We start from the raw sequence: 26,721 nt of genomic DNA, 5'->3' as shown, positions 1-26,721 counted from the left end.
AATTTACTATATTTTGCATAAATAATCTGAAACAAAATCAGATTCTAAAACTTGCTTCTAATATATTTGAAACTAAAAAAAAGTAGTTCTAGTTTTTGATATATTTCATCCAAAAATTTCAAAAATTAGGAAAATAGAACGGAGCGATGTGAGAGGTGTCACCTACACACCCCTCGATTCTCCTTTATATAAGTATATTGATGATTGATGATTGATTCTTTAATTATATTTATTAAACTTAGATGAATATTGCTGTGAATAATCATTAGACAATATGATATATGATATCTCATCATACTATCATAGTATCATTAAACGACCCTGAACTCAGGTGAATTTCAAATTGAGCACAATATATATTACATTTATTATAGGGAAAATTAATTATAAAGTCCTTGAACTATAGGCAATTTTTTTTCTAGGTCCCTGAACTATAAATGTTAATTCATAAGTAATTCAACTTTTGATTTTTTCCTACCTGAGTCCTTCCGTTAGATCTGGTTTGACGTCGTTAGTTTTTTTGGCGAACTTGGTCGGAAAAGCTCAAATCCGTTGAGCTCGAATTTTCCGACGAGGCTAATTTGAACTTTAAAAATTACGAAAATTATATGAACATGCTTATAATCACACGATCTATCAATCTACATCATTATAATTCGAATAAAAGTTATTAAAATGAAAACTAATATTCAACTCAAAATTCGGAAATTACCAAACTAAATTTTGATGGTATAAATGGATAGGGTATTGAAAAACGAGCAATTTGATTACTCAAGGTTCAAATTTGGATACCGGAATTACCTTCAAAATTATCTTTGATTCTCATGAACTTAAGAAGAACTAACGGCGTCAAACCAAATCTAACGTAAGGACCCAGATAGGAAAAAATCAAGAGTTGAATTACTTATGAATTGACATTTATAGTTCAGGAACTTAGAAAAAAAAAGTGTCTATAGTTCAGAAACTTTAGAATTAATTTTCTCTTTATTACATTTTTTTATTTTGACAATCACTTAGGCATCTTTCTCTGCATTAAAATTTACACGGGACTGTAATGTTGGGTGAGACTTGGAATATACTCTGTATGTCACATTTAAGCTGTAAATATGTTTTTTTAATATTTTTTGTTTTTAATTATATAAAATAGTATTGCAAGTATCTTTTTGTTTTCTGCGTGAAAATCTGATAATAATGTCCTGAATTTCTTATAACATAAATTAAATAGTTATCCTAGATACTTTTTAGATACATATATATATTTTTAATTTACACAACACATATGTTTTAGAAACAATTTGATAAATTTTGTAAATTAATGGAGTTCTCGCTGGTTTTCTGAATTCCCATCTTGTTATACTCAACTGAAAATTATCTTTACTAACAAGTAGGAGTATCAAAAGATTAAGAACCAAAGCAGATAAAATTAGGACCGTAAATGAACCGAGCGAATCCAAATTCGAGTCGAGTTTTTCTTATCGAGGCGAGCCTAAACTTGATAAGTTTATCGAACTTTTTTTTCAGTTTGAACTCGAGTTCGTTAAAAATCGAGTCGAGTTTTTAACGAACCATCCGAGTCGAGACGAACCGAGTCGATACTAATCTGGTCAATAAAATTTCTATTTTTTTCAAATTTCAACAATGAGCTTTGTCTATTTAGTACATAATTTAAAATTTAAAAATTTGATCGCAAAATTGAAAATAAGAAGTCTAAAAGTAAAGTCTAAAACCAAAGTCTAAAATTAAATTTTCTCTTTTTTTAATGCATATTTTTTTATCTAATCGAGTCGAGTCAAAATCAAGTATTTAACGAGTCTAGTCGAGTCGAACAACCAAAAAACTCAGTTCGATCGTTAGTTTATCGAACATTATTGGTTGTTTGAACTCGAGCTCGTTAACGAGCCAAATCGAGCTGAGTCAAATTTTTATCAAGTTGAGCTGAGTCGGCTTAATGACCAGCTCGGCTCGTTTACGGCCCTAGATAAAATCAAATGAGAATATTTCTTTCATCGACATAATATGACATGATTTTCATTACTTCCATTAGTTAGTTACTATATCATTGTGGAATAACATATGAGAAATACAAAGAATGATGATTAGTATATCTTGGGTTCAGAACTTGAGCTTAAAGAGAAATGGCATCTTATCAGCAAATGGCGGATCGGAATATTTTCCAGTGAGTATTTGTGATGAAACATGCTGGTTCGCAGCTTCAGTGCAATGAATTCCGTCCCAGTTGACATACTCAGTACTATCACTGCATGCATTTGCAGTAATCGTGCTTCCGTTTATCACTTTAGTTTGTCCACAAGCAACTCTGATGTCGTAGTTCAAAGGCAATCCTCCGTAGCCACAGCAAGCAGCCAAGGGCTGTTCAAATCCTGCAAAAATCACGTAAAAGTATCCAAATTTTAAATTTTACAGAAGAAGCCTAATTAGCAGTTAAAAAGAGTACCAAGTAATACTGACCATATCTTGAGTAGTTTCCAATGAGATTGGATTTTATTGTGTAAATGTCGACATAGGTGATATTTGCCTCTGACAACTGAGCCTTTAGCTTTGTGGTGAGTGCATGAAGCTGCAAGTTCAAGAGTTTTGAAGCTTGGTTATGTGTGCTTACACATCCAAGCTCATCAAGCTTTGAGGTATCTGTCCCAAATTTGGCAATATTCTGCGGTAAGCACCCAAGAGGACCTGTGTTATGGATCCACAAGTTTCTTGCTCCTTCATCATATAATTTCTGAGAAAATGATTTGACAGAAGTGTAAACATAAAAGGGAACTTGGTAAATATTATCTGTATTTTTCTTGCAAATAACAGTTTTATAAAGACATGCCGAAAACAACATACAGCAGACTGCCCTTCTTCATGCATAGCATATATTCAAACCACAGAGAAAAAATATCTTGAAACTTAAACTATGTAACAGATGGGTTCATATTGCAAAGTTACTGAATCAACCTTAATTCCAGTTTCAAATTCCAACAATATTGTAGGAATCGATGCAAGAACTTGGTCCAATGATTTTGAGTAGAAAGCACCAGCAAGATCATTTTGACCTATATCAAACATGTATAGCCCCTTTCCAAAAGATTCTGCAGTGGGAATGTACTTATCCAACTTTTTAGCTACAGAAAGTAACACAACAAAGATATCGTTCAGAAAAAAAAATATTATAATGACTGATCTTCTTCATTTCTACGGAGAAAAAAAACTGATGTACTTTAGATTATTGATATCTGGTGTGACTACTTACATTTAGCTTGTAGTTGGATAACACGATCTTTGAATCGAAGAAACTGGGCCACCTGAATGCCAAATGAAAAGGGACTTAATGATGCTGAAGTAGCTGGAAGTATCTTAGATGCTGCAGCGGCAAAGTTGCATCCTTTTTTGAATGTCGGTGCCCCTACTGCATCTAAATAGGCATTTAGAAATGGCAAATCCATTGCGTCCACTGCAAAGCATTACTGTTAATATATGAGATTGAACAAATCTCCAATATTAGTATATTACTTAGTAATATTTATATGTACCTAAAACTCAAAATTAATGTCTAAATGTACACATGGAAATATCTAATGCATATGGAAATCTGTTTTAACTGTGACAACTTGATATGCCATCATTATAACAGAGGATTGAACAATCAGGAAACAAAACAGAGGAAACAGATCAATTTCAGTTTTCAATACAAAAGTTATAATTCATAATCCCAGTAATAAAGAACTTATAAGCCCACCAGAAACATACTTAAGAAGTCCACAATGAGACGTCCATCGCAGGACCTTCCTGATGGATTCTTGAAGTAAGCTTGGCCATTAGGAGGAACAAGGTGTCCTCCCAGTCCAGCAACAAGCCCCCCAGTGTCAGAATTCGAATCGCCAAAATTGAAAACTGCAGGATAATTGAAGTCAATTGAATAACAAAACGGCGAAGAGATCAAGAAAAATAGCAGAATTTGGTTGCTGGAAAAAGCATTGGAAGGCATGACTAATGATGCAGTTGTGTACCAACCAGCACTGTTTTCATCTCATACTTATAAGGTTACTGGCCTTTGTTTAAGTTATACTATAAAGTCCCTCTGTGTTATTATCTAGAGCGGCTTGATGGCAATCTGTTATGATTGACAAGGACTCGGGAAGATTTTATCAGTAAGTACTAACTTTCATTGCCTTTATTATTTGGTGTAGTTTCATTTTCAGTCGCAAAATTACCGAAAAGTTGTATGTTTGGTTTAAATCAACTATTTACATGTGGTGTGATTGCATTCAAGGTAGGGCCTCTTCCCTATAAATTTATAATTGCCCGTAATCAATAGAGAGAAGCTGAGGATAGATCTGGAATATGAAAGCTTTTCTGTATGTAAATTTGGATCCACAATACATGAATGATATTGAATGTAAAAGCAAAAACAAGACCAACCTCAACTATTCTATATTTGCTTCGAAGTATAGAAAAGTTTAGATGCTTTTCAGTTTGAACATCAACCTTTCTACTTGTAAATATAAATTCTGGTAATTTTACTCTGTTTCCCTTAAAGCAGAAATTCAGGACTCCCCATCCTGCACGCCTTTTCATTTTCATGTCGTTAGTTAGTAATTTACTACTACCATCTTTTTAATCTAAAACCCACAGATCTATATATTTGTTATGACAGGTAAACAGATCATATAACATGACGGTCTCAACTAAACAAAAGAGCATGACAAGCTATAGATGTTACTGCATTACGCAGAGTCGAAGTCATGTACCCCTGGTAAAGAAAAAAGTTGTTACCAGGCAGGCTGAAGGCATACATATATCTGCTTCCACTTCTTTCATATTCACACCTGTTTCTTCATGAAGTATGCAGAAGATATTATAAAGTGGCATGCTTGTCTTACTATATACGTTGTGTAAGCTTGTTAGCTCTACGTAGTTCAGACCTGGAATAATCGTTGGATAAACATTTTTATCCATTGATGCTACAATATAACCAAGAAAAGGTCTAAACATGCTCAATCCAGATTCCAGAGCAGAGAGCTTTGATTGCCACCAATCTCCTTTTGAGCAGCATTGAAAGAGGCCAAAACATAAAGCTTTCTATGCGGCCAATATCCTTGTGAGCAGCTCCTAAACTGGACTTGAGTTCATCATTTTCCCTCTTAAGCTGTAAGAAGAAAAGCCGGCACCAATTTTTAAGAATCATTGTTAGACAGCATGTATCTATCTAGTTAAGATATGCATACGGGACACTGTATTAAATGGTGTCATTTCAAGCATACACATTTGTTTGGTTACCTGACCAACAGTGGTAACAACCTCTTCCAGTGCTTCATGCAGTGAGGATATTGTTCTAAATAAAACATCTTCATAAGCTAACTCCATTTCTTTGACTCCTGCCAGGACAAATGCCTCTTCAAGAAACTTCATATCTTCAAAATCTAGATTCTCTCTAAACTGTAAAAATGATGATGTCTTGGTTAGAGACAGCTTTGAAAGATAAACCAAAACTCAAAAGAAATATGTATCTAACCTTAAGAAGAGTTCTCTCATATGAATTGTCTTTACTAAGAGAATGAGCTTCTTCATGCTTCTTGATAGATTTATCCTCTTTAAGGTTGACACGTGGAAATGCCTTTATATGCCTTGCTCTGATAAATTGCAGTACTTTTGATCATTCACACCAGAAATACTACTTGTAACAGAATATTCTATTAACAATTACTAGCTGACAACCCACGCTAAACTACTCTAGAAACCGGTCATACTTCATATGTAAAACAGTGTTATGGCAGGTATTGTTGCCTTCTGAAAACTCTTGGGTTATCTTAAATAAATGCATACAAGTTTCACATATTGATTTGACAAAAGAAAGAAAATAGTCTAATGTTTATTTATCTGTTTCAAATATATCAATGGCATAGAAATAGAGGCGGGAGAAAACGATACAGAAAAGTCATCGGCAATTCCTATGGCACTGATGTTAGATTTTAGATCTATATGTGTCATTGGTCTCAATATAGTTAATACTTTCAGATTCTGGGTTATGTTTGGAAGATATTCTTTATTCCACAAATACTTGGATAGGATCTTCAAAAAGGACTCTGACCAGCATACCTTGCACCAAACCGAAGGGTAGACAAGCTCTCAGATATATTTCTTGGGCTAGGTGAGCAACAACACAGCAATGCAGTGCGGCAGTTTCCTCCCTAAAAATGAAATTAGTTATTACTTCTCCCTCATCATGATAATTTAAATGCTTACCAAAATAAAGGTAAAACTCACAAGAGCATCTTGCAAAATCCGAGTAAGCTTAGAATCACGATAAGGTATGTGACTCCCTTTTCCTAGTGGACTAGTCATTGCATTGACTACATTCCCAAGAGCTGAAAGCGATTTGTTGATATTCTTGGCTTCTTCTAGTACTCTACCTTCAGCTCCGGTCTTCTCAACCTTTTCAGATCCCGCAAGGTCTACAAGGATCAACTTCCCGAATTTTATCCTGCCCACATATCCAAATTCTTTAACTTATGCTTATCGCGTCATTCTTGAAACGTATTAAAGAAAAGTACGCATACCTCTTATCCGTGGTAGCTTCCTGCTTCACGGTAAATATGTACACACAGTGACTTCTACTGCTTGCCATATTCATTTCTAACAATGTTAAGGACTTGATACAAATCTAAGTTGCAATAGAAAATGAAAACTATCGACAAACTATCACTGCTCTTCAAAGTCTTAGGACTGTCTGGCAGTGTATAAGCAGATTTAAAGGGAAAAAAACAAAGACTTGATACAAATCTAAGTTGAAATAGAAATTGAAAACTATCAACAAACTATCACTGCACTTCAAATGCTTAGGACTGTCTGGCAGTGTATAAGCAGATTTAAAGGAAAAAAACAAAGATATGGAATGTATATAAGAAGGATACGGGTCTCTCCAACTGCTCTAGAAGATACACCGCTCTACATAATTATAACTGTGTATGTAAGAGCAAGAACTATCTAAAATTAGATCGGTGTGAACTTATAAAACATTGTCTTACTGATATGCTTGCCAATGCTTCTTCAAGGTTCTCCAATGTAACCTGAAAAGAAAGATAATGGTGGGTGGTATTGAAATAAAGATCACCGAATGATGGTTTAAACTTGATACTATATACAAACATAAAGCCATTATTGAACATAACATAAACAATCGACAATATATTTTCAAGTAACGTGAAGCATCTGGTCATAAACTTGAAGATGCAGATGAGCCAGTTCCTAATAAGGGGATGACATAATCGGGCACCTATGGTGGCTAATGGCTTTACTGCACAAAGGAATCTCAAAACCATTTGTGCAATTTTAACAACTATCACAGTTGAAGGTTTTGATTTCCGTTAGTAAATCAGATCAAAAGAGTGCTTTCATATATATGATAACAAACGAAAGAATAAAGATCAACCAAAAATATTCACAAAAAAACAAAATAAATTAATATATTAATGTATATATCACCTCTGTCACCCCATGCAAGATTATTCCGAGCACTTTATGCTCCTTCATTTGTATGTTGTCCTTTGACAAATCAAAAAGGTCCCTGAGAAGAATTTATGATTATAACAGTAACTTAATGATACAGACTATTACAGCCTTATCCCTTTAAAACTATAAATCAGCACTGAATGAGTGAATGCCCTCTGGATATATTGATAGCTTGATTGTACAAACCTTATCTTTTCCATGTATATCTCTACCTGAAAGAGTCATGTAGAATTTCAAAGTCTGCAACTAGTGCTTTTTTTTTTTGTAAGGTGCAACTAGTGCTTTTAAGTAAAGTTTCAGTGTATAAAGTACATAAACAGCTACATAACATGATATGACAGTCATCCAACAAGATACCATAGACAATGTAATGATGTAATTGAATGCTCCATCAGATGCTCTAGTTGTCTCAAAAAGCTCTTCTATTACTCTTGGTACTAATCCTTTGTTCTGCTCATCACAATTTACAATGCCAGGCCCCTGTATTGAAGTTGGATTCAGCATATTTGAGTATAAAATTTTTAGAAGGGTCTTTTGCTGGTGCTGACATTTTACCTCCATGCTATATGTCTTCCCTGCTCCTGTCTGTTACAGATACAGAAAGGTGTCGAATTAACATACTGAGACTAAATGTGACAGATTAAATTTATAATAATTAAGTAACAAATCAAGGGCTAATATGTGCTCTTTTTCTATTTTTGCTAAATTATTGCTCTTTACTAGACAGTTCATAGTCAAGTCAACCAATATAAGCCTGTGCTTCTTAATTCATTTGCTCCATTGTCATGTCTATGATGTTTCCTTTTTCATCCGAACTGCCAATCTTGATAGTTAACTTGTTTAAGTTACACATGTTTGTCTTTATAAACCTTAATTAATTCAGTAAGAAAAATGATCAATCACTATGCCATCTATAATTGCATTTAAAGAAGTTAAATTTCTGACGTAATAATCAAATTCCGAAACATTAACAATGTTGACATTTATAATCCCTTTGCAGCATGGTTTAGAACAAAAGATGACATTTGTCATGCTATTAAGGCTTAGAAAGACAAAAAGTAGGCAGCATGCTCTGATCTGGTATACAATTGCAATTCTTTTCCAGGGAAACTCAATATATTATATGATTAATAAACCAAACCAAAGGTTTCACAGAGGTTGAGACATGTATACCTGCCCGTACGTGATGATTGTCCCATTCACAGCATTAAACACATCTGTATGAAAAATTGAAAAAGCGATAACCGTGCAGCATGACACAAAGTAGACAGATGTACAAAATGGTGCTATAGATTAAGCTTATGCTTTTATTTTAAATCAGTATCACCTACCGTATTTCAAATCGAAAGATAATCGTTATAGTAAATACCTTTAATAATGGGAAGAGCTACAAATTCAAACACTTCAGCCTGTTCTGATTCTGGATAGAACACTCTATCAAAGCTAAATTTTAACTCCTCATCTTTCTCATCCTACCACCAAAGGAAGTACTACATCACTTTGGAAAATACTTAAAAAAAAAAAACTTCATACCATAAGCTGACTGCTATCTACGTGTATATATATATTACAGAGTTACATCCAATACACATACAGAGAATTTATAAAGTTTAAAAACTATGTAAAATTAAAGGACACTGGCATAATATAGCAATTGCCTTGATTCACAACTTGAAACTTAAACGTAAATCCAAATCAGATATAAAGAAACTGAATATACATGATATTCGCATTAACTACTAATATATGCACAAACATTCATTTACACCAATTGTTATCAGCTGAGAATCGATTACGCTAGTTATCACACACTTATTTAGTTAGTTTGCATATATCAGCACGTAGAACGATCAGTTAAACACGACAACTGCTATAATCTGTAAACCGATTAAAACTCTCGTCTACATATTCGGCACAAGTTTGTTTATGTCACTGCATGTATAATTCAGTATACAGTACAAACTACAAACAGTCAAACACGCAAACTGCAATCGCTAAGAATCGAACACTTCACTACTTCACGTATTTCACTCCAGCGCACACACAAACACACAGTACAAATGCTCATAAATCATAATGTATATCAAATTGAAGAAGTAAAAACAAAAATTCAATGTATTAGCAATACCTAGGGTTTAACTTTCACACATACACACAAGTTTGTAAAACAGACCTTAAAAATGAATGATTCAGCATCAAGGCCTCGAATGCAGAGATCATCGCAATCAGCTTCGCGAGAATTCAAAGGCCTAAATCTCGCACAAACCGTGACATTCGCCATCGATTAATCCAGCTCCGAAGCTTCGATAACTGATTACAAACCTATACGAAAGCAAAATCAAAGAAAAAATCATGCAACATTATACTAATCGAGTAAAATAACAAGTACAAATTACTAGTTGTAAGTATGAATTTGGACCTGACTGAAAATTTTGACCGGAATGCTTCAACTCTCTCTCTCTCTCTCTATGTAAATTCATAAAATTTGAATGCAAAATGTGATTTAAGAGACTTTGATTCGGTATTTATATAGGTTTGATTTTGCCGCCTTTAAATTTTTTAGAGTGCTTGTTTTTTTGAAGTAAAGAGTGCTTGTTTATTCGTAGTCTGCGATTTAAACTTATTTAATATATAATATAATAATATATTTTAATTGATTTCACTTGACTATTTAACTTTTTATTGATTTATTATTTATTTATGTAACTTTTTATTTGATATTCCCTATATAATTGTACAACTGTTAATCCCGAATCAATTGTGTGTTAGTGTAGTCATAGAAAGGGAGGAATAATTTGGCTTTACGAAACAGGTTTGTGATTAAGGCAAATAACTGATTCTAATTTTATATGTTGTTACAAGAAATAGATTTGTTCTTCATGAAGTTTCATGTGATTATGTTGTTTATAAGCATGATTATGAAAATTTAAGGAGGTTTATCTAGGGTTTATGCCACAAATTCGGTTACATTTGTAGAGTACATTTTTATCGATATAAATGTTATGGTAGCAAAATGAGTATTTTAGATTTGCATTACAAATTTACAATGATCTATCTACCAGCTCTGTGTTGTATATGATGCGTGTTAGTGTTATAATTTGTTGTTGCTTTGAACAGAACTGAGTGTTAAAGAAATAATTTGATATGGAAACTGAAGAGGTTAAGGGCACTTTGAAGGGGAGTGAGTGGAAAAGCATTGGTAAGTCAGTGGCTGATGAGCAGAGTCTTGAGTCTGCTGTGAAGAAAAGGCTTCCGAAAAAGGTTAGGCATATTCCGGATTGTTATTTTCTTCCTCGTAAATCGATTCCTTCAGCTATTGCGTTTTATGGATCGTGGATTCTTGGTGGTATTGGAGCTGGAATGCTTGCGGAAATTTGGATCAACAAGAAAGTGAAAGGTATCTACACTTTGTACTTATGGATTTGTTCATATGATCATATGTTTAGCGTGTGTTTGTTACAATGCTTGAATGAACTTTTGGTATCGTATTGTCTAATTGAATATGTGAATAGGACAATCTCCTCTGATTTGGTTTACCAAGTGCAGCTATGTAATGTAACTGACTTAAGTGTTGCATTGATTCGTTCTAGTGAGGCATCTACTTGCACGCGAGATGTGCAATTGATTGCATGCAACAACTACATGATAGACTAAGGGGGTTGGTTTTTTCATATATTCTTCGTTTACAAACTTGAAAGTGTTTCTCTAATAGAAAAGAAAAGGCGGAGATAGATTTAAGACATTTATTTATCGATAGAGAGATATCCTAATAGTATAAACACTCTCATAGCCAGAGCAGAGAAGCACACCAAGATATAAGCAGAAAAGTTTCTGGTCACATATATCATTGTTTACTTAGTTAATTCCTACTCTTGTTGGTTGTCATATTTTTTATTGCATTTGCTGCTTCACTACTTCCATAATACAGAGCTGACATTTGTTCACTGCTCTTGCAGAGGATGGAGGAGGTGTCCTCTGGGAATTTGGCAAATAGATGATTTTCTTTTAGAATTTCCCTGGACCGTAGAAAACTTCTTGGACCGACTAAATTGTAACCAGGTCGTACTTGACATTCCCTGAAATTGTTCTGCAGTGCCGGGAATGAGTTTTGGCCGATTATTTACAGTTGGCTACCTAAGTTTTTGGTAATAAATAGGAAATGACCATATATAGTTTAAATCTGAACTTGATTCTGAGAATGTTATTTGTTACTATGATGGGCAAACTTTTTTCTGTTTTCATGAATGTTGCAAATAAAGCACAAATCTTAGTCAAGAATCGCAGTCAGTTTTATTAGTTCTTCAAGGTTGTAATCATGCTCTGGTACAAAACCAATGGTCTCGCATATGTATTTTCGATGCACGGTATTACCTTTACCTAACAAAGGGTCACTTATGCCGGAAAAAACTATGAAGCTGGAAAAGGTTTTAATTATACAACATTCGATGACTTTGCTTCCATTGATGTTTCCTCACAAATTACCCTGTTGTTCGCAAAGAGAAAATTATCTTGTTTCCACAATGTATAATAGAGGCAAGGCACTATAATGGCATTGACTTCACCCAAGGGATAGTTGTTGAAATGGAAACAATTCCAGCTGAAGACCACAACAGGTGGAGTTTGATCTTGTATGTTTGGTGGTAGGGCTGTTTAACGAACCGAGCTGTTCGCGAACAAGCTCGAGTTCGGCTCGTTAAGAGCTCGTTCGGCTCGGCTCGTTAAGTTAACGAGCTCGAGCTCGAACACAAAAAATTGTTCGTTAAGTAAACGAGCTCGAGCCGAGCTTTTAGTATGTTCGGCTCGAGCTCGGCTCGAGCTCGACTCGAGCTCGCTCGGCTCGAGCTCGGCTCGTTAAAGCTCGAAAAAATGTAATATTTTTAGGGTTTTTTTTATAATTTATATATGTTATTGAACTCAGAATTCAACATATAATTTATATATATATATTTTAGTGATGTAACCAAAATTTCGGAAAATAATAATTTTATATGGTTTGCTATTTTAACAGTCAAGTAGAAGGTTAACTAATACCGCTAACTAGTGTTTAATCCTAAATTAGTGTTTCAATTTTTTAAAAAATATTTCTTACCGATCCAACCGTATGGATGTTAACATATATACATTTTAGTGATATAAACAAAGTTTCAAAAAAATTAAAATTATTTGGTTAGCTATTTTAAGAGTCAACTAGCGGTTTGTCTTTATTTTTTTTCTAGCTCGGCTCGACTCGACTCGACTCGGCTCGGCTTGTATTTGTTCGCGAACAAGCTCGTGTTCGGCTTGTTAGTTAACGAGCCGAGCTTGAACACAATTTTTGTTCGATAAAAAAGCTCGGCTCGGCTCGACTCGTCAGAAAAAAAATTAAAGCTCGGTTCGGTCAAAACTCGGCTCGGCTCGGTTCGTGAACAGCCCTATTTGGTGGATTCCCTTTTGTGGGGAGAATTTCACTTTAAAGCTTTTTGTAATTACATATGTCTTTAAGCAAACATAAAGCAAGGAGCAAAGCACAAGCAATTGCTTCCTCTCACTTCACTCCACCTTTATATTTCTAAGTGTAGGTTCCCCCCCAAGTAAAACATACCATTACTTGAAAATTATTACTTGCACAAGAGAAGTTTAAGTTCTCTTGTGTGACAATATGATATCTCTCAGCCTTTGGTCTTATAGTCCCTTTAAAGAACTGCATCAAATCATAAATGAAAACAGAAATTATCTCCATCTTCATGATGTTTATCATAAATTTGCCGATTTCGTCAGGAACAGTTTACCTGCAGTAGGCTTGAAGCCTTTTACTCTAGGATGCTTGGGAATGCTAATATGTCACAAGCTTCTCACAGTCATCCTGCAGATAATTGTAGCACAGGCCACCAAGCCGGTGATATTAGGTAATCGCATCAACAATGGCAGGGCTGTTTGTCATGCTAATACAAATGCAGATGGTGGAAAGAAGCAAGAAAGCAGTGATGTTGCATCCCCAGCTAGAGCTCCAAAGAAAATAAAGTAATGACAACGCAGATGATTTTTTCACTCGAAAGAGGAGAAAGACTAAGAAGATGGTTAATGACAAGTGAAAAGGGTAAAACAATTATCAAGTCAGTTCGGTTGAAAACGCAAGTACAGGAATGCTATGTAAACTACGATTCACATTCCAAATATTAATAGCTTCAAACTATAGATTGATTATTAAAACTATGAAAGACGTGACTAATAGAAACAGTGAAGAACACTAATAGATAAATCTATACAATGGAACTGATGTTTATGTAAAAAAAAATTGGCTTGGTAATCTATGATATTTTATATGTATATTTCACCGACTAAACACTTTATCTATCCCTCCATCCATTTTCACGAGCTCGATTCTCCCATAACAGAGAGAGCTTCCGCTCTTCTGTAAGTTCTGCTTCAGCCTTCTCCCTTGCTTCTTCACAAGTTTCCATTCCCGTGTTGCACTTCTCTGCTTCTTTTTGATAGTGCGAAGAAGATTTCCTTGCATCCATAATCAGTGCCTTGGTGTGTGCCAGGTTATCATCAATTACAGTCTTCTGCAAGCTGATCTCCTCTGTAAGCAAAGTTATTACATCCTTCTTCATTTCCTCATTTGTCTCTGGGTTGTCTTTTCCACAGTCTGCTCATGAAGTTAACACAATGACACACAGGGCAGAAAAGAAATAAACACATTTAAAATGGATGAACCAAAGTTTATACTCCCTCCGTCCCACTGGGATATATACACTTCTTCTGGACACGGAGATTAAGAAAAGTGTATAAAGTAATGTAAAGTAATGAGAAAGAGAAAAGAAAGTATGTAAAGTGGTGGGACCCATTAATATTTAAATGATAGATTTGGAAAAGTAGATGAAAGTAGTGGGTGGGTGGGGTTTTTATAATATAAAATTTTACTATTTTGGGAAAGTTTTGAAATGTATAGAATTGAATGGGACATACCGAAAAGGAAAGTGTATAGAAATCAGAGGGACGGAGGGAGTATTGGCAAGTCAGCATTCACAAAAGTTCCCGTATTTAAGAAAAATAAGGTTGAAAACCAACAAACCTGTGGAATCATTTTAATGTACTGGTATATTATATAAGATGAAAACATTCCGACTTTGATCAAACAGTTATTTTCGACAGATTTCAAAAAGCAGACTGGAAACAATATTTGATCCTTGACTAAATGATAACTTCTGTATTTCGTAAAGGAATGCAAACCAGTTACCGATAAGTACACTGTTTCAAATCTCCTATTTATAGTTCATAGTTCTATGTGCGACTAAACAGGAAGGAATACTGCAGTTACCACCTTCTGAGCAGAGGGTGACCAGATGCCGACTGGAAAACGTAGCCAGGGATGATTCTTGCATAAGTTTTTCTAATTTTGTCTGGCACTGAAGAAGGTTCCACAAGTTCTTCATGACATGATCTGACTTTCAGTTTTCCGGGACATTGATGTATTTGCATACTGGAAATTGCTTTTGAATCTACCAAATGCTGAGTGATACTCGCAAATCCTAATTATTATACGAAGCACTCTTATTTGTACTCGGTTATTCTAGGATAAAAACCTATTTTTTTATTACCAATTACGATCCAATCTAAGTCTTATAACTCTATTTGTGACTGCACATTATTAATCAAGTAAAAAATCTGCTGTTTGCAAACACTTCTGTTGTAAATTAAAGTACTAGATATAAAAACGATAATAATGCTTACTAATCAGAAAAGAAAATAGACATGGGAAGGTGAATTTGACTGACCTTCTAATGTGCCGCTGGAAATTCCTAAAAAAACAGAGAGACATCTTTTAAGTTAAAAAATGTGAGTTTGATGATATGAACTGAGAACCATCAAAAGTTTTTAATCCAAGCATTGAAAAATAAACAAAATGTATCTAAGCAGAAGTTTGTTAACTACAAAAAGTCACCACCGGTCACCACACATACAAGAAACAAAATGAAGAACACATGAAGCAGAACCTCCCCACATATAACAGCCTCTATTCGTTCCTTGTCTAATTCTAAAATAAAAGTCAACAAGAAACCCAAGAGTAAGCGACAAACCAACAAATTACTGTATTTGCCAAAGAAAACGATACTAAACATAAATAATTGATAACGGGCAGCAGGTTGTTAGTTGGAACCACCTTATCAAGTAGTCGGAGCTTATTTTAGCTCGTTTCAGTTAAAAACTACATACTTCCTTTGAGTTTCGGCCACCTTAAAGGAGAAAATCATGGACCACGATTGGCTGACAAGGGAAGGGGTAAAACCTCTGTGGATGTAAAATTCATTGTACTGGTCAAACACCAGATAATACTGATCCTCTCATGTTGCTAATATATAAAGAGAAGTGACTGCAGATGCAGCATACATAAAGAAAGAGTATGGTACCATAACTATATATAAAATATAATAATATTGTGTATATTCCATTATTGATGTTTTCGAACCGCAACAGGGCAGTTTAGTTTAACATTCTCTCCTGTGTAAAATCAGCATATAACCAGAATGCTCACCAGTCAATGCATTTAACCAAAATTTCCTAAATGTTTTCCCTCATCATCATCTACCTATCTTAGTGGTGCAGGAGAAGATTGCTACTATACCTTGTGACTTGAGAGGCTTTCAATTTATACTAATCTCCAGAGAGATCTCACATCCTCTACTGGGTTCCTACTCCTATGAAAGCCGCTTTGTGGCTTACGTGCTAAAAGATTACAGTCTCGTCTAAGGTAAAGCACAGTCTCAGCTTATTAGTTATTAACACACCTAGATGTAGATGACAACTAATTTTTAAACGATATAACAGTGCTCATAATCTAGTGTCAGTACACCAGCATTTCAAAGTTTCACAACTGCAATACGACACAAATCCGAATGAGACTAACAACGATCAGTCTATTTAAACAAAAAACATCTATCCCGAAAACCAACATACATTTCATTTACCAACAAAAACATATCATTCATAAAGCAGCCACATTTTGACTCACCTAAAGGTAATGGAAGGGTAGTCTCTGCAGAGCAATCACAATGACACACAGGACATGAAGATCCCACACTTGCATCACCACTGTTATGCCTAAACAATTGTTGTCTCATAGTATAACCAACAAAACACAAACCCACCAAAAACAAAATCAATCTAAAGATCCCAGGACTACAAAACATCTTATTAGCAGATGGGTGAGCCATTAAGTCCCAATAAAACCTCAATCTTTCAAGAAAATCAAAGCCCAGTTCATATTTTGTACAAAATATGAAAAATCCCCAGTTTTAAGACAACTGCATTTCTTTACATAACTAAATATCTGAACCCTTTTGTGGAAATAAAATCTACATTGCTAAGTATAGAAAAGTTGGGAGATTTGGAAAAAATCACATCAAAGGTGTTTGATAAATTTGCAATTAGTGTTCGATATATTCAGGGGATGAAAAAGGTGACCCAGATCCCAAAAAAGTGACAGAAACGATATATATGGAGTGGAATGTTAAGATTTTTCACGGAAATTGTAGCAGTTGTAGAGAGATTCGGAGTGAAGAAGAAGCAGTCTCGGTCTCTGTTTTACAGTTTTTCTTGATAAACATGCGTACATAAAGTTGTTTATGGAAATAATGTGCAATCTAGCAATAAAATACTTTTAGTTATAGATCACATAATAAAATACATTTTGATATTCTGTTAATTTTATGTTTTCAGCCCTTCAGCATACAAAAAATAGTATTCTCTTTTGTTTTTATGAATATGCTAATACTTATTTCTTTGATAACGACGGACTCATAATAATCATGCCCATCATATTTCACGGCTTTGGTGCTACATAAAAAATTTGAGTTCTTAATATATTATTAAAAACTCAACTTTCAATCTTTATAATAGTGGTTGAAGATCGATTCAAGTAATACTAATATAAAATTTGATACATACATACACATAGTAAAAAAAAATTGTCTGGCACAGACAAAGAATTTTATTCATATAAAAAAGTCCAAATTTTGAAAATTCTCGGTCCAAATTTTGGATAATGAGAATTTTGATATGAGCTCAGTTTTTAGTTCTCGTTGATAGCATATTTTGAGTTGGGTTGTTTGCACTCTTTTATAGTCGGGACCGACAACATCCTATCAAAATCAACCAACTCATTATTTGAAAACATTTTTAGTTTTCAAATATATTATATATCTCATGGATGACTAAATTACTATTTAAGAACAATATTCTAAATATATTTTATGTCCCGCGGATTACTAAATTACTAGACAAGAACAATATTCCATTGAAGTGTTGAAATTTTTGAAACTTTTCACATATTTTCTATAATTTTTATTGATCACATTCTATGCACTTCAGCTAAGGACGTGAGTGATGCTAATTCAGCATCATAAACGATTTTAGATGTTATAAGCCACATTGGACAAACTTGCTTCAAAGAAACAACAAAATTTTCTATGATTTGTTTATAATAATTTTTTCAGCAAACAAGGAAAATGCTTCTAGCATTACAGTAGTAGCAATGTCACCAGGACACCAGTCAGTTCATATCAACAACATCTATAACATCCCTGGAAGAAGAGAATGGTATACAGACTAGACACAAATCAACAGCCTGCAGTTCTTTCTCAATTTCTACACGAACAACAGATTCAGTAGTCGGAACTGTGCCTAATTGTCTGATGATGTTGCAGTGTTTTCCGCTATAATTTATAAATGACAGATTACAATGACTAGTACAAAACCAAAATCCTGAAACCTTCTGTCAGATAAGGAAAAACTTGTGAGCAAGTAACACCTACATGTACAATTAATGAATATGTTACCTAAAGCTATAAAGCTAACTCATTACAGTTACTTGCAATGCTATGAAGTCTGATATCCTACACAAAGATTTATAACTCTTCCTCTGTTGTTATCTAATTACCGCTTCTAGTGCCATATCTTCGAAGACCAAGCTGTCGCATAGTTTTTCAAGTGTCCCCTCCTTCATTATCAAATTTGGGTGGGGAAGGTTAGGAAGGATCGAGCTCCTCTCTTCACGGATTTTCTCTCTTTGTCATAGATAACGAAAATTGTTTTAGACGATTCCAGATGTTTTGGATGGACTCAGCAGTGGGAGTCTGAGGAATTTCCTCATTTGGTTTGGTTTCTCTAGGTTCCTCCTCATCTCCAGGTTCCTCCTCATCTTCAAGATCTTCCTCATCTGGTCTAAACTCTAGCACTTCCTCTAATCTTATTTCTGCCTTGTTCTCACCAAGGTCTCCTGCGGTTTCCCTAACTAGATTGTCAAAAAAAGAATCGTAGTACCAGGAACATTTGTCGTTCCAACAACCCCTACAAGCTTGAGCTCGGAATTGTTGATCGGCTATCATTTCAGATGAAAGTCCCCATCCAGCCATTTCTTCCTTGCTGTGATGAATGGAAAGACTGTAATCTCCACCGCGTCCTAATTGCATCACTCGAAACTCAGCATTTCCTAGATTGTTTAGGTCCTCGAATTGCTCAACTGTCCACTTAAACCACTTCATAAGAAAAACTCGTGAAGCTAGCCCATGCGATACAATTACAAGGTTCAAATCATCAGAGGGGTTATGGTGAAGCCGGTTCATGTCTATATCTCTCCACAAGGATTCAAGGAAACCTGCACAGACATTAGATATTAGCTCCATCTTTATATCTAGGTACAGAGTTTCTTTAATGCGTATTTATATGCGCAAATTTATGGGAGAGGTCATGCAGACTTTTTGTGGAATTGTCTAAATCATATTAGCTAGTATGACAAAAATGTTAAGAAAAATGGAAGAACAGAATTTTCTATCTTAAAAAAATATTCAGCACACCTAATTGTAGAGATGAAAATCTCGTGCATTTTAGACTTGTTCAAAATTAAAATATCACACATTTGAGGCTCATGTTCAAATTTAAATTGAGGAAACAGAAGATGAGGCATCTGTCACCTGCAGACGCAGCATGGGGTTTCATTCAATGTAACACACAATTAGAAAAAAATTAATAACAGGGGACATTACACCTTATTCTCACTGCAGACTTAGTATCTCATGCAGCATGATGAGGTTCATCTATCATTTTCTCTTTTAAAGTTTAAACCGACTGACTGACGGTTGAAATATTGTAAACTGGCTACTTGCCACAAGTTACATCGGAAATTAAAAATGTGAAACATATAATCTTGCCAAGAACAGTGGCCACTGGCCACCGTCACAAAACCAACTATAAACCACAATGAACTACACAGTGCAGTTTGCACCAGAAAGATTAACAAAATAGAAAACCAGCAAACTTTCATTGGGCGACATTACTGATATCCTTGTGGTGGTTTGGTTAAGGAAAAAATTATTAACCTGAATAGTATTGCAGAGTTTACACTGTTTGAGGACTTATGTCTAGAGCTCTCCGCTCTCTATTATCTGAAAAATATTAAAGCGAAGTACCCACAGATTCCAGAACCACCTTCTTGCCTCTTTGTAAGGTATATAATGATTGACTGGATCTGAATCAAAAGCGGAAGAACTGCTACAGTTTATGTTCAACTTGACTACAAAAACATATCATACTTAATAATCTTATTAATTAATTATATTTTAATAAGTGAAATTTGAATTATTTTTTTATTCTCTTGCCACAGTTTGTTGTGAAATTTGTTGGTTGGGATGGTATATTAAAATGCATATAAAACTCTAAACTAAAAAGATCGGGCTATGAATAAAAAAATAAGACTATGCAACAAAGAACCCAGGAGGATGTAAAAAAGTTCTGATCTTCGCTTTTTACAATATGCTCTTATATCTAACCTAGAAGAAAACAACAAAAAGATTTGTGTACTTATAAGAGCAGGAAAGAGTATACGCAGTTCTTAAGGATTAAAGCAGAATTCACTCTATAAATTCAGCTTTAGGGATCATAATAAGTTTAAGGTAACACTGAAATTGCAGGTTCCGGTCCCTATCCCATCATAGATAGGGAGCATATCAATAGCTCAAGTTTTAACCATTTATATTATAAAAGCATCTCGCATATAAAGTACTTTTCCATTCTAAGCCCCTTTACTTTTATCTTCATATAATTCAGTTTAATATGTATAACTTTTTAAAATCAACCGACACAAATTAGTTGCATCACTACATTCCCCACAACAACAGTTTAATTACATCTACATCTTTCATTTGCTCAATACTCTTCTGCTACACGCACCCCCCACCCCCTAATCAAAACCATAAAACACAAAAGGACTATTGGTAGCTTTCTTTATAATATTTCACCAAATCACCTCTGAAATTTCTTTTTTTGAAGTTTTTCTTGCATTATTTCTTAATTTTCTCTCTACACTCCTAATATAATAAAAAACAATACAGCAGAGTAGATTATTGAAACTAGACGAATATCTTCTACCAAATTCTTGATAGAGATTTAGCACATAATCGTCACCAAGCTCTTGTTTTTAATGCAGATTTGTTAAACATGGAGACAGCCTCAAGCCAAAGCACAAATGGTCACAATTCCCATGAAGTAATAGCGCCACTAATTCTTTACAAAAGTAAACCTTCAAGTTCAGTCTTTATAGTCTTATAATTAATGTTACATGGAACACAAGTTATTCCAGTATGTGGCATGAGTAAATGGTGAGTAAAATATCATCTAACATGAATCAGATATGACGGCCAATACCAGGACCCTGTTAACGGCCAATTTGATTTTTGATATAATGGACAACATGTGGTCACCTCAGTGACACCACGATAACAATTGGTTTCTTCTTCTTTACTTTTTGTTGCTAAAACGGTCCCTTCTCTAAAATCTTAAGAGTTGTCTCTGAACTCACCTGTTAGCCTCAAAATTTCCTGTTCTCTTTCTCTTTAGTATTGCCTATTTGTAGTGTTCTTAATTTTTTTCATTAAGAAATGTGGATCACTGGATTTAGTGAATTGGATCATGTTTAAGAGTGAATGGTCACGAAATTGAACCATATTCTGTAATAATTTTTGGTTCCATGGCACCACTCGCTAATCGGGTTAAAACTGAGTCTTATACTCATCACCACCAGTAATAACTTGGGCATAGCAACTCAAATATGCTATAAATTGTAATTCTCCAATATATGCTATGCTTTTTAAAAAAAAAAAAATTAATTGCTGAAGCCTAAAATATCAATACTTTAGTTATTCTACTCATCAAGCATAATCGACGCACAAGCAAACACAATGTGCACAAAATATATGGAAATGGATAAAAAATCTTACTCGAAACGCGATCGAAAACATCAGCAGCCGATTCACCTTCAGGAAACCGATAGAAAAACCTCCCATACCTCTCCCTAGTCTCTTTAATCCTCTTCATCCTCTCCGACTCCTGAAAATTCCCAAAATCCTGTTCTCTAACCCTAACCTCCTCTCTGGCCCCAATTACACTATCTTTACTAAACGACCGTCCGATCTCCCGTAACGTCGCCCGAGTCCTCTCATACGGCGACACGTAAAAGTACACCTTCCAGTTAAACCGCCGATCGTCGTCGGAGATGACACGTCGGATCTTCTCTCCGGCTAGTTTAGACTGATGAATACCTAATTCTGTTAGGGGAATCTTGTAGTCCGGTGTGTTCGTGTAAGCTCTTCCGTCGAGGTTTCCTTGGCTCTCGCCGTGGCGCACGAGTATTATACGTTTTGGCATGCATTTCTGGTTGTGATTTGTCATTCTCTGGCTATTTAATCTCGCGCTCTGTGTATATACACATACGTATAGAGGTATATGTATATCGATGTTGGGATTTCATGGAAGAGTTGATTCATGAGAAGGATGTTTCTTCTTGCTTCCTCTGGATTTTACCATATTCTTGCCATACGGGCGTGTATGTGTGATTTTTTTTCTGTCTTTAGCTTATCGGATTTAAAATTTAAATTATTTTATTTTATCACAAAACGGGATTGTTTGTTTATATTATTCTTTTTACTCGTTATCTATGTATGTATATTATATATTAAAAAGTGTTGTATATAATGTTGAATTATTTTTAGTAGTGTGTAATATTTTTAGACAGGAGATATTTTTATTTCTTATAATATAGTAAGTTATTATATCAAGGGTATAATAGTATTTTGATGAATACAATGTCCATAATAAATCAAACATTATATAAAACTAATTATTAACGAAAGCGCAGGTAACGTCAGTTGGCGAAATGGCGGTACGTAGTCGACAGCTGAATTGTCGTTAATTGTATACTGTCTAGTTTTATAAATATTTTATTAAAGAATTATAATCGGAATGGAATATATAAGTTTGGACTAGTATTTTGATTAAAAATGTCCATAATATCCTCAAACACTTTATAAAATTAATTAATCAGTTGTTTTGTCTATACTGCTATAAACAATCACAATCCAACTCGAAAATAATTTTGCCATCTAATTCAAAACATATAAGTAATTCTTTAAGAAATTACAAGTATTTCATTGAATAAAATATATTTTTAAATATATAATATCTTACTTGACAACTACAAACACTCTCACTCCAAGTCTCAAACTCAAACTTCAATTATATATTAATTCAGGTGAGATTTATTGTTCGTCAGACGTTGAAATACAAATATAATTTTTTATATATAAAAATGAGCAATATTTTTCCACTTATTGTGAATATGATGTATTTGTGTTTTATAATTCATAAACTAGATCATTTTTTTAAGCTTCACGCGACTGATAATGGAGAAAAATGTAGTATGCTCAAGATCTTTGTTAAGTGAAACAAACCACTTTGTTCAATTTATTACCTTAATGTGCAGAAGCATATTACTTGAAGGTCGAAGTGGCCGGAGATCAATTTATTGTATTGTTATGATTCGATAATTGTTGTTGGTATTGTTGTAATAGTAAGAGTAACGCTTCTATACTCCTTTAAATCTGTAAGATTAATTTGACACTCTTACAATATTCTAAACTAATATATTTGTAATAATTAGTTATAAAATACAATTGATTTTATATTGATTGCATGAATCGGATATATTCCGACGCATATTTTTTTTAGCGCTTGGGATTCATGTGACACGGTTGCAGTTTGAAAAATTGACTTATAACATGCATATACAAAGGATCATATTTCATAAATTTGGTCAAAAAATTATGCCACGAACAGCGAAGACCCTCTTCAATAACAAAGGTTTGATGCTTTAATAGAATCAAACAATGTCGAACAACTAAGTCACCAAGTCCTCCGAAGAAGACTTGACTATTGTTGAATTGAATATTGTTACACTTACGCTGTGATGGGTTTCTTGCAATCTCACTTCCAGGATAAAACAACACTGATCAATACGTTCACAGACACGACAATGATCAACAGCGACAAGCACCTCAGTTCGCTAAAGAAACTTCTGCAAAATCTGTATGAATATGAAGAATAGAAAGAAGTAGCATCTAGGATTTTCAGAGAGATATGTTTGTTTCTTATTTATTTCTCAAACGATATGTTCGGTATATATTACCAAAACAAATCGTAACTGAATATATAACGTTAAATTAAAAAATATTTTGACTTAAATTGTATTTAAAAAGAATAATTATTAGATCACGTTTGTAATTCTGACTAGCTTCAAGCATAGGATACATCAGTATTTACAAATCCTGATAATATATGAATTGACTAGTAAATTGATTGTAAGCGTATCAGCATTTCCTGATGACAGTCGCTCCTGATTCAATTCTTCTTTTAAAATAATAAATCAGTCATTTAATTAACCATCAATAAAATTCCTCGCAAATACGGATGAAGACGATGATCTTATACCATGTGTATATATATATATATATATATAGATATTTATATTTTATAGATATATTGTATATAAAATAATGATGTGTGATGTACACGTAAACCAGTGATTTATGTTGTTAAAAATAGTAATTAAAAATTGGTCAGAGACATATTTTTTGTTTGTAAGCTGATTTAGTGTGTATGGGAGTAAATCTCAATATAAATAAACATATTAATTAGTCATACTATAAGATTTTATATTGACACTTAAATTTTACAATGATCCTTTAATTTGAAATTTGCAAATTAATAGATAAATAAATGTATATATTTCAAAATTTTATTTGCTTTCGTCGGAATCATGAATTGTAAAAAATAATTAATACAAATTGATATTTTGCATGAGAGTTTTTATTATGAATTTGCTATGTAAAGTTGTTTATCAAACTATTCAAATCGCATAATTTATTGACATAAATAGTTTTGAATCATTGTCATGCACCTCTACACATAATTGAATTTCAAATATTTTAATAATTACGGCTGCCGCAAAAGTAGGTAGTAGTTTGTAGTTTGGGGTTGCAATTGACGGGTTCAGACCATATCATTCATATTTGAAGTAGGAATATAGTTTTAAATATTCTAGGACTCAATTTCGTATATGTTTGTATAGTTAGGAGTTGAGAGACGATGTTCTAGCGTCAGAATGGTCAGCATTAGTTTGTAGTTAAAAATTCATAATGAATCATCACAAAAATATCATTTATAATGTAATATTCGATATATATTGACACTTTTATTAGTAAAACATCTAGTATAGTGGTTATAAATATAAGATTTTGCCGAATAACCTTATTTCTAATAGCGCCTAAAATTTTTATATGCACACATTTTTATTAGTGCATAGTATAAAATATTATATTAACAATATGATCATCGAACTATTCGAATCGTAAAAGTTATTGTTGATATATAAGTAATTTTGACCCTCTGTCATGTATCACTAAGTCTTATCTATTTCTAAATATTTTAACTAGGAGGGGCAAAAAAGTAGGTAGTAGTTTGTAGTTTTAATCTTGCAATCGACCGATTCAAACTACATAACCCCTCGTTGAAGTAAAAAATATAGTTTCAATATTCTAAGATTCAATTTTCATTTCCATTTATGTGGTACAGTTAGGAGTTCGAGTGCATTAGCAGGAGTTTGTAGTTGGCAGATATATTAATTCATAAGAGATCCATTCGTTCGTCAGACGTTGAAATACAAATATAATTTTATATATACTTAAATTTGCAATATTTTTTAAGTTTTGTTTTAATGTAAATATATTGTGTTTGTTCTTTATAATTCTTATATCAGAAAATTTATTAGAGGTTCACACAACTAATAATAGTGAAAAACGTAAATCCTTAAGAACTTTGTTAAGTGATACCAACCACTTAGTTCAATTGGTTACCTTAGCGTGCAGAAGCTTACTTGAAGGTAACATTGCCCCGAAGATCAATTTATTGCATTGTTATGATTCGATTGTTGCTGGTAATGCTGAAATGGTAAAAGTAACACATTTATAGTTCGATTGTTGTTATTAATGTTAAAATATTTATACTTCGATCATTGTTGTCATTGTTAAAATAGTAAGAGTAACACATTTATAATTCACGAAATCTGTAAGATTGGTGTGACACATTTACAATAATATTCAAAACTAAAATATTTTTTTAATTATAATTACAATAAAATACGGCTAATTTTATATTGATTGTGTGAATCGGATATACTCCACCACGTCTTTTCATGTGATGCGGGTGTAGTTTGAAAAATTGACTAGCATGCGTATGCAAAGTATCATATTTTTTAAATTTGGTCAAAAAATTACGCTGCTGAACGACCACGACCCTCCTATATATATCTTTCTAGTTTTAGAGCAATATTCCCATCACAATTTCATTTCAAAATGATTAGTTTTTGCAAAAAGAGTTTCTCCACCTTATTCAACACTGCAATAATTGCTCTTACTCCTCCCCAAGAAGACTCGTCTACCAATCACCACCCAATTACTTCACTTCCTGTCACCAAATGTGACACCGATCTTGATTCCATTGCATCTTCGGGAGAGATTCCAAAACATGACAGTGTCACCGATTCATCCTCGTTCATCAATATTCCTGTAAAAAGTGATCAGATCGAAACCGGGCTCACGCTCAACAGCTGTGATATAGACAAATTGGCTTCATGTACAGAGAGTTTGGGATTCGAGAGCCATAACGAGAGCAGCCAAGACGGTGTTTTTAAGGACACGCAGAAATCTAGAGCTAATGTAAAATTTACAAAATTCGATAAAGAAACCAAGAAAATTAAGAACAAGTCATTTCCACCGCCTTTGTCAACGTTGGATGACAAAGGTAAGCCAACGTTTTTTCTCCATCCAGTGAGAAATAATG

At 33.8% G+C, this 26,721-nt stretch overlaps 4 protein-coding genes across 6 annotated transcripts; all 4 read right to left on the bottom strand.

Annotated features, from left to right (window-relative positions):
* Positions 1–1,983: 1,983 nt before the first annotated feature.
* Positions 1,984–4,134, bottom strand: LOC108212605 (GDSL esterase/lipase At1g54790-like). Of its 2 annotated transcripts, none has more exons than XM_064085259.1 (5): positions 3,754–3,865; positions 3,257–3,470; positions 2,962–3,128; positions 2,470–2,740; positions 1,984–2,381 (listed from the first exon to the last, which is right to left on the bottom strand). In XM_064085259.1, the coding sequence occupies exons 2-5, from the start codon at positions 3,447–3,449 to the stop codon at positions 2,113–2,115; spliced, it is 900 nt and encodes a 299-aa protein (XP_063941329.1). In that variant the 5' UTR covers positions 3,450–3,470; positions 3,754–3,865; the 3' UTR covers positions 1,984–2,112. The 2 variants fall into 2 exon arrangements, with proteins under 2 accessions (XP_063941329.1, XP_017239820.1); XM_017384331.2 differs by having other exon boundaries at positions 1,986–2,381; positions 3,257–3,457; positions 3,754–4,134.
* On the bottom strand, positions 3,816–10,089 carry LOC108212597 (kinesin-like protein KIN-1). Of its 2 annotated transcripts, XR_010287865.1 has the most exons (18): positions 9,935–10,089; positions 9,689–9,837; positions 8,885–8,987; positions 8,689–8,732; positions 8,071–8,100; positions 7,873–7,995; positions 7,702–7,727; positions 7,489–7,570; positions 7,032–7,073; positions 6,918–6,951; positions 6,564–6,639; positions 6,271–6,487; positions 6,103–6,194; positions 5,519–5,636; positions 5,284–5,442; positions 4,929–5,152; positions 4,780–4,832; positions 3,816–3,897 (listed from the first exon to the last, which is right to left on the bottom strand). XR_010287865.1 is itself a non-coding variant. In XM_064085249.1 (16 exons), exons 2-16 carry the CDS (start codon positions 9,794–9,796, stop codon positions 4,991–4,993), a joined length of 1,416 nt encoding a protein of 471 aa, XP_063941319.1. In that variant the 5' UTR covers positions 9,797–9,837; positions 9,935–10,089; the 3' UTR covers positions 4,684–4,990. The 2 variants fall into 2 exon arrangements, 1 of the variants encoding a protein (XP_063941319.1); XM_064085249.1 differs by lacking the exon at positions 3,816–3,897 and having other exon boundaries at positions 4,684–5,152.
* A 3,581-nt stretch (positions 10,090–13,670) lies between these two features.
* On the bottom strand, positions 13,671–17,137 carry LOC108207904 (uncharacterized). Its single transcript, XM_017378336.2, has 3 exons — positions 16,508–17,137; positions 15,273–15,296; positions 13,671–14,143 (listed from the first exon to the last, which is right to left on the bottom strand). The coding sequence occupies exons 1-3, from the start codon at positions 16,707–16,709 to the stop codon at positions 13,842–13,844; spliced, it is 528 nt and encodes a 175-aa protein (XP_017233825.1). The 5' UTR covers positions 16,710–17,137; the 3' UTR covers positions 13,671–13,841.
* Positions 17,138–18,236: 1,099 nt separating this feature from the next.
* On the bottom strand, positions 18,237–22,363 carry LOC108194433 (phosphoglycerate mutase-like protein AT74H). Its single transcript, XM_017361380.2, has 2 exons — positions 21,768–22,363; positions 18,237–19,150 (listed from the first exon to the last, which is right to left on the bottom strand). The coding sequence occupies exons 1-2, from the start codon at positions 22,216–22,218 to the stop codon at positions 18,546–18,548; spliced, it is 1,056 nt and encodes a 351-aa protein (XP_017216869.1). The 5' UTR covers positions 22,219–22,363; the 3' UTR covers positions 18,237–18,545.
* Positions 22,364–26,721: the final 4,358 nt, after the last annotated feature.

The sequence above is a fragment of the Daucus carota genome, chromosome 1 (assembly GCF_001625215.2).
Source record: "Daucus carota subsp. sativus chromosome 1, DH1 v3.0, whole genome shotgun sequence".
Lineage (NCBI taxonomy): Eukaryota > Viridiplantae > Streptophyta > Magnoliopsida > Apiales > Apiaceae > Daucus > Daucus carota.
Note: the sequence above shows the minus strand (reverse complement) of the source record. Positions and strands in the feature narration are given on the sequence as shown.